The 10,685-nt window shown below is 46.1% G+C and overlaps 1 protein-coding gene and 1 long non-coding RNA gene across 10 annotated transcripts in view; one reads left to right on the plus strand and one right to left on the minus strand.

Annotated features, from left to right (window-relative positions):
- Positions 1-6,331, plus strand: part of RNEE/G (RNAse E/G-like protein) — a 30,117-nt gene extending 23,786 nt beyond the window's left edge. For all 6 annotated transcript variants that reach the window (XM_048686926.2, XM_048686927.2, XM_048686928.2 and 3 more), the window contains 5 exons: positions 689-761; positions 1,761-1,873; positions 5,080-5,199; positions 5,524-5,679; positions 5,779-6,331. In XM_048686926.2, the coding sequence (XP_048542883.1) occupies positions 689-761; positions 1,761-1,873; positions 5,080-5,199; positions 5,524-5,679; positions 5,779-5,955 (639 nt within the window). In that variant the 3' untranslated portion in view covers positions 5,956-6,331. The remainder of the gene's footprint in view (positions 1-688; positions 762-1,760; positions 1,874-5,079; positions 5,200-5,523; positions 5,680-5,778) is intronic.
- On the minus strand, positions 6,224-9,407 carry LOC147959550 (uncharacterized). Of its 4 annotated transcripts, none has more exons than XR_015612221.1 (5): positions 8,228-9,230; positions 7,557-8,073; positions 7,328-7,426; positions 6,954-7,101; positions 6,224-6,736 (listed from the first exon to the last, which is right to left on the minus strand). It is a non-coding gene; the product is annotated as an uncharacterized LOC147959550 (long non-coding RNA). The 4 variants fall into 4 exon arrangements; XR_015612220.1 differs by having other exon boundaries at positions 8,174-9,230; XR_015612219.1 differs by having other exon boundaries at positions 7,557-9,407.
- Between the last annotated feature and the right edge of the window lie 1,278 nt (positions 9,408-10,685).

Consider the following 10,685-nt stretch of genomic DNA (forward strand, 5'->3'; position numbering starts at 1 on the left):
GTCATTTAGGTGATTGTATTTTGAGAAGTGATATCTGTGTATGGTTCACAAAGGAATTGTTACTTATTTCATTTCAAGTACTAAATAAAAAATTCACTGTCTGATGGCACACATTTTACTTCATAACCTTCTGCTTTTTAAGATTAAATAGTGCATATTTCTCTTTTTTTTAGCTGGGACAATCAGCCTTCATCAGGATATTCTGTACTCCTGCGTTCATAATATAGTGCACATTGGTTTTCTCAGAAGTTAAATTTCAGAAACTTAGACCAAGTTCACCGAGAAAATTATCTATATCTACTATACTGGATATATACCATATGAAATATAACCATGATTAAAATAATGGTATTGATTTGGAATTCTAGACGCTGATAATTTTTTCCTATAAACTCGGTCAAAGTTTAAAAGTATGCCTTTGAAAAATCTAGTAAACACTATTTTGGAACGGGAGTACCATTTATTACTCAAATTATACTTGATGCATTGATATCCCTATTAGAAAATTGCTTTGCACAATGATACCATACCTGCAACTGGTACTTGTGTTTTGTGTAACCAGCAACCATACACACGCTATGGAGCAAGATAATAAATCTGGCTTGCATAGGTTGATTGTATATTTGAAGTATGGAAGATTATTAAAGTACTGGACTTGATTGCTAATCTTGAAATTTCTTCAACACAGATTGCTCGTGAGCTGCGCTTGAGGGATATTGGTGGCATCATTGTTGTTGATTTTATCGACATGACGGACGATTGTAAGATATAGTTTCGACTCTCGTAGAAGTAATAATGTCATGTAAATGCATATCCAGGATTGTGCATTTGTTTTACATATTCTCACTAAACTTGCATTTATGTTTTGCTTTATTTATTTATTTTTTCTGCCAACCCGTTGATACTTGACTATCTTGTACAATTTTATATCGTATACTAGTATCATTTGTGCAGCCTGATGTTTTAGAATTTACTAGAATGCAGTCTCATTGAATATCATTCTGTGACCTGTACCTTCTCATGTTTTCACATGCTAGGGTAAAATTACCTAGCAAATGATGCTGCTTATTGATGTTAAACTGCTAGATTGTTTTGTAAAAAATCAAGTATAAGATTTCATTTAATGGCATTCTTTTATTAGTGAACAGTATATTACATTTTGTAGTCAAACACTTGCATATCATTACTCCTGCCAGTAAGATTCAGTGTGGTGTTTGTCCTACAAATTCTTCTTCTTTACCTGTTAAGTTGTTATATGTATCTGGATGCTGGTAAATTTGGTTGGATTTTCAACAAAAAAATGATTAAATTTTGCTCAGTATCTCTATAAGAATATTTGGCATCTGATCTGGATACTTTGCAAAAGTTAGGAATTGTTTGGCTAGATTTTTGTGTGTGCCATCATTTCTCTTCTGACAGGAAATTCACGATTTGTAATTTAAAAAGTGCATTCTGTTCAAAACTGAATCTTCATGGAATTTTAAGAGCTTTGCTTATGCTCTGAATTAAGGCCACTACAGGTAATAGAGAACACCGCTTTTACTTGTACTACCATTTGGGCATCCTGCAGAGTTGGTTAAATTGTTAGTTGACATCGTGACCAATCTGTTATGGCATTCCCATTTTTCTTCTGATGGTTGAGACAAATTCCTTCCTGGTTATTTAATCAATGTTTCTTGCACTTAATGATGTCCATAAGATTATGCGTATTTTGCTGCTCCTTTTTTTTATCCTTGATCTAATCTAGCATTTTCCCTCAGCAAACAAAAGATTAATCTATGATGAAATGAAGAAAGCAGTAGAAAAGGACCGCTCAACCGTTGGTGTTTCAGAATTGTCAAAGCTAGGTTTGATGGAAATAACTAGAAAAAGGGTAATGTGCTACTGACACTTTGCCAGCATGCTGACACTATGTTCTTGTATACTGGAAACTTCAATTTTCATAAGAGCGCAATAAATCTTGTTGGTTGTTACTTGGAGTTATCAGTGGCAAACTCGTAATTGCTTGAATCACTTTGCCAGCATGCTGACAGTTATCCAAGAGGTTCACAATAACATGAACACATATTTATCTGATTATATAGTACGTATTGAGCAATAGTAAGTTGATGAAACCCAAGGGTATCCAAAGAAGGCTAAATAAACAAAAATATTGAGAAATCACTATTGCCACATTTATTGTCCATTTTCCTTATAAAATTTAAGACATAATTAGGTGAGGTATCCTGAACTGATTAATCACCCATCGTTCTGATCCACGATTTGCCTGACCTATGCTTGCTAGGGTGCAAACTCTGACTAAAAATGACATCGTTTTAATGAGAATACTCTCTATATTGAAATTTGTGAAGATGGAAGTGTGATTCAGAAGTTCATGTTGTCAGTGTACGTACAAACGTTTTCTTCTCATCTCAAGGTTTCTCTGTTCTCTCCCACGGTCATGGTTTATACTGAATTTCCAGTATATGGGGATTCTGGCAGAAAACACTGTATGTCAGCATCTGAATACTGTCAAAATCAGAAGTTCGACTGCATCAACTGTTAGAACTCAGGCCTTATTTTGCTCCCTGTATCTCTCCATAAGTTGTCGTACCAAGAAAATGGCTTCCATGGTCGACCTCCCAGGCATGAAACCAAACTGATTTTTGGTCACGCTTGTCATTCTTAAGCAGTGCTCAATGACTCTCCCATAGCTTCATTGTATGGCTCATCAGCTTAATTCCATGGTAATTAGTACAACTCTGAACATCCCCTTGTTCTTGAAGATTGGTACTAATATACTCCGTCTCCATCCTTCTGGCATCTTGTTTGCCCGAAAAATGTGGTTGAAAAGCTTGGTTAGCCATACTATCGCTGTGTCCCCGAGGCCTTCCCACACCTCAATGGGGATACAATCAGGGCCCGTCGCCTTGCCTCATTTCATCCTTTTTAAAGCCTCCTTGACCTCAGACTCTTGGATTCGCCGCACAAAACGCATGCTGGTCTCATCAAAAGAGTCGTCCAGTTCAATGGTAGAACTCTCATTCTCCCCATTGAACAGCTTGTCGAAGTACTCCCACCATCTATGCTTAATCCCCTCGTCCTTCACCAGGAGTTGGTCTGCTCCGTCTTTGATGCATTTGACTTGGCCAACATCCCTCGTCTTCCTCTCTCGGATCTTGGCCATCTTATAGATGTCCCTTTCGCCTTCCTTTGTGCCTAACCATTGGTAGAGGTCCTCATACGCCCGACCCCTTGCTTCACTGACAGCTCGCTTTGCAGCCTTCTTCGTCATCTTGTACTTCTCTATGTTGTCTGCACTGCTATCCAGGTATAGGCGTCTGAAACAATCTTTCTTCTCTTTAATCGCCTTCTGGACATCATCATTCCACCACCAGGTATCCTTAGCTTCGCTTCTCCTTCCCCTGGACACTCCAAACTCCTTCGAGGCCACCTTACGGATGCAAGTCGCCATCTTCATCCACACATTGTCTGCATCCCCTCCTTCCTCCCAGGGCCCTCCTTAATGACCCTATCCTTGAACGCCTGAGCTACCTCCCCCTTGAGCTTCCACCACTTCGTTCTAGCAACTTTGGCACACTTATCCCACTGGACACGAATCTGAAAGCGGAAGTCAGCAGCCACCAGCTTATGCTGAGGGACAACACTCTCTCCAGGTATCACCTTACAATCTAGGCACGCACGCCTATCTTCTCTTCTCGAGAGGACGAAATTAATCTGGCTAGAGTGTTGGCCACTACTAAAAGTCACCAGATGTGATTATCTCATTTTAAAGAGGGTGTTAGCTGATCATGTCGTAGGCTAGAGCAAAGCTTAAGACATCTTCTCCTTCTTGATTCCTGATGCCATAGCCAAAGCCCCCATGCACCCCTTCAAAACCTGTGTTAGATGTACCCACGAGGCCATTGAGGTCTCCTCTTATGAAGAGCTTCTCGCCAATCGGTACACTCCTCACCATGTCCTCCAGGCCTTCCAAGAACTCCCTCTTGGTGTTCTCATTGTGGCCTACTTGCGGGGCATACACGCTGATAACATTGAGAACTAAGTCACCAACTACCAGCTTGACCAGGATAGTCCGGTCCCCGCGGAAGCTAACAATGGCGTGCAAACTCCAGCAAGGTGAATTCGCCACCGTTCTCGGTGCGGAAGACACCCATGGCCTCAAGCGCCATGCGATTTTCCTGGTGGTCGTGTCGCCGAATTCGATGGCTTCCCACAGATCATGGCCCTCCAGCTTCACCCTCATGAGGAGGCTCCAATCCTCATAGTTCCTCCTGAGTCAGCTGCAGGAACACCGCGCCGTTGACTTCCTTCACCCCGCGCTGGATGGCAACCTCTGGTCTGTCATGGCGCCCCCTGCGGCTTGGCTGCGTGGAAGGCGAACGACGACTATAGACATGCTGCTGTGTGCTGCGACCGATGCGGCCACCCACTGAAGCTAACATGGTCTTGGATCAGCACCTTGCTTTCATATTGAATGTTAGAACTCAGGCTGAGATAGAGAGGCAGAGGGAAGCTGGGGCTGAACACAGGATAGTGTTTTTCTGAAGCTGTTGCTTGTATTGCTGCCCTGGGGTCTATAGATAATGGGCAAGTCGATTGCTAATGCTAAATCGACCATGCAACTCTAGCAGCTGCTAGTACATGCAGAAAGCAAATTGACTACTAGCTGCCTGCGTGCATATTTTTTGGGACAGAGGGAGTACATACTAAGAAAGCTCGAGCGGACCTACACTAATAATAGCCAAGTAAATACAACATAAAGATTACAGCTAACATCAACTGTCTTTTCTCTTTGAAAATAAGGTTGTAACTGCTTAGTCATCAGTAGTTTCTGAATGTTCTTGTTTTTTATTTTAATGGTGAAATTATGTTCGTGTAGCAACATACTCCCTCCGTCCCAAAATTCTTGTCTTAGATTTGTCTAAATATCTGTATTTAGACAAATCTAAGACAAGAATTTTGGGACGGAGGGAGTACTTACTACTGTTATTTGTTTATTACTTTTGAGTCATCCCGACACCCCTCCTTTAAATTATCATGTTGCCAGTAATGTTGATATGCCTGGTTGGTATGCAGGTTCGACCAAGTGTTACTTTCATGATCAGCGAGCCTTGTCCATGTTGCCATGGTATTGGTCGTGTTGAAGCTCTTGATACGTCCTTTTCTAAGATAGAACGTGAAATCTGTCGACGCCTGGTAAGTCCTACAGACAATGCTTGTTTGTTGTCCGTCCTCAGTTTATGGCTTTAGTTTGTGTTACGCTATCGAAATGAATGCTCACACTGGATGTAGCTAATTTTCTAGAGATAATTTGATACAATACTGATGACCCATGGAATTGAAATCGCATGTTTGTTTAGATAATTTGGCATTATGATAAACCTTTTTCTTCTGGATGCACATATGATCTCCTTATATAGCCAAAATTCCAGACATAGAACTTCAGGTCATGATGTACTCAGTGTTTTAGTCACAGTTATTGACAAGGAATGTTTGTCTTAAATCTTTTCCAATGAACAGGCCGTCTCTGGTCATAATCCAGATCCAGAAAAACCAAAATTGTGGCCAAGATTTTTGCTTAGGGTGGACCATGAGATGTGCACGTACTTGACGTCAGGCAAAAGGACTAAATTAGGGATCCTTAGTAGCTCCCTCAAAGTTTGGGTTTTGTTGAAGGTATAACATGTCATGCGTTTCTTTATCCATTTACACCCTCCATGAATCTTCAATAATGATAAACGTAAGCGAACTCATTTGCTAATGAAAACAATCCAGATTGCTCGAGGTTTTACACGGGGTGCATTTGAATTGCTACCATATTCTGATCAGAAGGACACGGATGAGCAGAAGGAATTATCACCAGAGTCACCACCTCCAAGGGAAGCAGGAAGACCGAGACTGTCTGTTTTTCCTATAAAGAAATGGATGAGCCGTGCAAAGCGAGCCAAGTGAATATCTTGCAAAGATAAGACGAACTTTTTTTTCAAAGAGCTGAACTGAATCCCAGATTGACAAGGGGTGATTTTCCGAGGGCTTTGCTGTGTTCCAACGGTGATCCCAACAGCGGATATTCATGTTTGCTTGGCTAAAGTTTGGACAACTACTGTCCTTGATTTTGTAGTTGCCACTCAGTGAAGTTTAACGTGAAATGTGGGAAGATCGTAGGACGCAATGAAATTAGATTGTGTGAAAGCTGTGGGGGCAGAGCATAGTTACGTAGTTGTTGTATCGCCCTAGTCAGATTTTTTGTTTATTTATTCAATCATTGTTAAAACATTAAATGATACTCCCTCTGTTCCGTAATATTTGTCGCTGGGGCATTCTTTCCGACCAGGTGAAAAGGGAGGAAAGTACCAAACTACCCTCAATTTGAAAAAAAAAAATGTCGCTGGGATCGTCCTCTTCCTCCGCTCCTCTCCTCCGCCAGGCTCCGCCCTCTGCCGTCCCCAGCTCCCACATCCTCCACCGCAGCTCCGGCGTCCGTCCCTGCCGGTCACAGCTCCCTCGCCGCCCGCCTTCCTCCGCTCCAATCGAGAGCCCCAGGTCCCGTCCCGTCGGCCACAGCTCTCTCGCCGGCCGCCTTCCTCCGCTCCGATCGAGAGCCCCATGTCCGTCCCCGCCCGTGCATCCATCTCGAATTGATCCTCTGTTGCTGCTCCGCTCCTCTCGACCATCTGCTGCTCCGCTCCTCACAATCCTCTGTTGATGCCCCTCTCCCTTTGCCGCTGAAGACCTGGAAATTTGTGTGGAAATCAGCACAAATCAACACTCTAATGCTCTGCATCTAATTTGCCAGTATAAACAGAAACAGAGTTCAATATAAACATAAACAGAGTTCAGTATAAACACAAGCTACAAGTGCTCTATCATTGACTGCCATGTGCTGAATAATTTTGAGTACAGGAGTAGAAGTTGGCAAAACACAAAAGGCATGAGAAAGGCGAAATTACATCTTCAGGGCAATGGCAATGATCTGCGATTTGTTCAGCAGGGTCTTTGCAGCTGAAAGAGAACATTCATCTACTCCATCTACTCCAAATGAGCATCCATCTACAGCTAATCCATCTACTCACGCAGTAAAAAAAAATCCATCTACAGCTGGAACATGAAGCAAAAACAGATCAAGATGATTTTACTCAAAAAAAATCAAGAAAATGCAAGATTACAAATAAGTACTCCTCTGCTTAATGATGCATCTTAATTAACAGAAATGTTTCAGTTAATTTAATGATGCATCTTAATTTCTCATAAATTCGAAGAAAGCATCAATGCTGACAGTAGCGAGAAAATTTTATGTTGTTTTTCATGAACTACATAGTCTTACCTTTGTTATCAAAGGTATCATGAGCTGAATATTTTCAAATTATTCAGTTCCTGGAGCACCTGGCACCTGCATCAGCTCCTCCTTGCTCAAGACGCTCATCTGCCATGGCAGCCAGTAAGATCAGCAACACGTTTCGTTAGAAAACAAAGCAGACATCCACGCGAAAAAAAAGCAGACAATGCTGACAATAGGAAGAGAAGGGAAGCGACGGCGAGGTGAGAGGGAGTACCTGCAGCCGTGCCTGACGAGGCCGACGGCGACCCCCCGCGAGACGGCGTCGCCAGCGCCGTTGCAGGCGAGCAGCACCCGTTTCGCGTAGGTGGCGTCGGCGGCCATCCCCTTTGCCCTTCTTCTTCACCAACCAACAGCGTCTGTCGCCCAGTAGCTCACCTCCGCACGGCATCCACCACCTCCCTCGCCAGATCCAGAGCAGGTGCACGCAGATCAAGCGATGGCGCACGCAGATCCGGCTCCTCCGTCGCCCAGAAGCTCGCCACCGGAGCAAAATTCCCAGCTTTGACCTCGGATGTGGGGCGTGGGTGGAGTGGGGTGTGAGTGGAGTGGGGTGCGAGTGGAGGCGGGAGAAATATGACGGCGACAGGGAGAGATGGTGGACGGCGAGGTGGGCGAGGCGGGCAAGGTGGTGCCGGCGAGGTGGGCGAGAAGAGGGAGGCGACGGGGAGAAGCGAGCGGTGAGTCCTTGCTTCACGCCAACGCACAAGGGCATCAACTTGCACAGCACGCGCCTGAAAGGCTGCCACATTCATTAAGAAAAAAAGATGGAAAGAAGGGCCACAACCCGGAGGGTGAGGCGAAGGTGGACTTGAACACGACCCGAAAACGGACCGCGGCGCCGCCCGAGCGATCCGCTGTTCGCCTCTTGCCCTTGCGCCGAATCACCTGAGCAGCCGTTGCCGCCTTACGGATGTTCTTCTGCCGCGGCCGCGGCCGTGCATCGCCGGGCGCCCGTCCGAGTCGCCCATTACCCTGTCTCTGCTGCCACGGCGCGCTCCACTTCTGGCAAGACACCGCATCTTCTGTCAGAGTCGCCGGTGCCTCGCCGTGCTCCCCTGTCGAGCAGTCGGCTCTCACCGCCATGGATGCACCTAGGAGCCGCCACCTCCTCCATCGTGACCCTTCACAAGTACCGTACAGGAGAGCTGCTCCTACTTCAAGTCTGTGGGTCACCTCGACCTCACAAAAAGCCGCCGTTCTCACGGCCTTGCCCCTGTCACGAGTCGCCGGCGTGACTCCTCCTCATCCGCCCAGTTCACCTGCGCCGCCGCCGTCCCTCGCGCCGACGAAAACTTCCTGCTGCTATCGCGTCACGGCGCCGCCCAAGCGATCCGCCGTTGCCACGAGGCCGATCTGGTTGAGTCGCCTCGTCGCTGACTCACCGCGCCTCCGGCCCGTTGAAGCCGCCCGGCCGCCTCTTAAACTGCAGCTACGCCGAGCAAGCCGTCGCCGTGGACCGCCTCGCCAAGTCGCCGGCGCTTCCTCTACCACGGCTCCTACCTCCAGCTCGCCTGTCGCTGTGCCCCGCCGGCGGTCGCCCCGTTGCTCCTTCTCAAGACACCGGGTTACCGTCGTCGCGTCCACAGCTACTGTGGCGCCCCCGCGAGTCGCCACTTTCGCCCGCCGGTCGCACTGCCCTCCTACTGCTGCGGCTGTGTCCTGCTCTGGCCTGTGCCGCCGCGCCAGCGCTGCCTCGTTCTGGTCGTCTCCAGCTCGGCCCGCGTGTGGCCCGGCCATCCTGCCAGCTTGCCTTGACTCCCCTTCGCCTTTTGCCGCTGAGCCATCCTGCCCTCTGCTCTCGAGCGCCTGACGCTGCCTGAAGGAGAGGGGAAGTGGGGAGTGTTGAAACTGCCTGGCCGGACGCCGTTCAGGACTCCAAAGACTTACTGCATGGCTCCAAGGACTTATTACTAGTGCTAATTGAAAAGCACAATGGCACAATTTCCAAAGAGGACCATCATCCATTACGTGAAAGACAAAGACTAGTCAAAGTGATGAATCAATTTCTCCATTACTGCTCCACAGCGACGACGACGCTAAACTTGTTTGTGGTTAGACGCCGTTCCTGCATCCGTCTACACGACAGTGTCCGATGAACGCGTGAAGGGCTCGACAGTTTGCAATACTCCCTTTATTCCACAATGCAGTGCTTTCTCTATCCCCATGCTTTAATTTTGACCGTAAATTTAACTATCAAGACCGATTGTGGCGGGAGCAAAAATTATATTAGTAAATTCGTATTCGAAAGAAGTTTTCAATTATATAATTTTTTTCTCCCACTGTAGTTGGTCTCGTCGGTTAAATTTATGGTTAAAATCGGATCTCGGAAAGCGCGGACGCACTATATTTTGAAATGGAGAGAATACAACATACGTTGACGCTGGGGGCCGTGCAACATCTGTACCATGTCAGGCTTCCAGAAAATTCATCCAACACCAACATCCTTGTTTATTTGACAAAAATACCAGGTGCTATTTACCCTATTTATTTTTAAGCACATATTAATTCGTCCGAGCAAAACTAGTTTGCCCTGTTGTGTCTTATATGCAGGAGAATTATTCATTGCAAAGTGGAATTATACCACGGAGATGAAGGCATGCCAACATTATTCGGCACAGGTGCTCGTCCTTACTCAACAGACTCCCGCACCGGCTTACAATCCGTGGCCGACTCACCCGTCCGCGCCGCCTTATAACACCACAAACGACTCGCTCATTTGCCCTCGTGGCGGTTCATGCGTCCGCACCGGTTTACAACGCGGAGGACAACTTGCTCGTCCGCATAGGTTTACAACGCCACGGACGATTCGCCCGTCCACTCTCGTGGCCGGTTCACGCGTCCACGCCGGCTCACAACGAGGAGGACAACTTGCTCGTCCACGCCGACTTACAATGCCGCAGCCGACTCATTTGTCTGTTCTTGCGGCCGGCTCGCCTATAATTGATTTCAGCTTCACTGTGGTGATCGGCAACTCCACGATGGATAAATTACTGGCCTAACATATCAGGTGAAATCCATCCAGTATATTTTTATATTATATATTACTTTCTTTAAAAAGAGCGATTACTTTGTCTTGTGAAGTTCTCCAATGCAGGACAAGCTATATCACTGAGCTGTTGATTGACTCATACCGGTTTATATCACGGTTAAATATGGAGAGTCTTAAGCCAAACTCCTCGAGTCACCTTGAGACTCGGGGGCTACGATGACATGACTCAGCAAATCTTGCCAGTTTCAGCAAATTAAAAAACCCCAGGACGATGGAGGGAAAGATAACCCGGTTCCGGAGGCTACTGTTATATTGATGAAAATTTAAAGGCCGTCAGAAAATTTCCGGCTTAGA

Source organism: Triticum urartu, chromosome 7A, assembly GCF_056163025.1.
Source record: "Triticum urartu cultivar PI428250 chromosome 7A, HENAU_Tu73, whole genome shotgun sequence".
NCBI classification, from domain to species: Eukaryota; Viridiplantae; Streptophyta; class Magnoliopsida; order Poales; family Poaceae; genus Triticum; species Triticum urartu.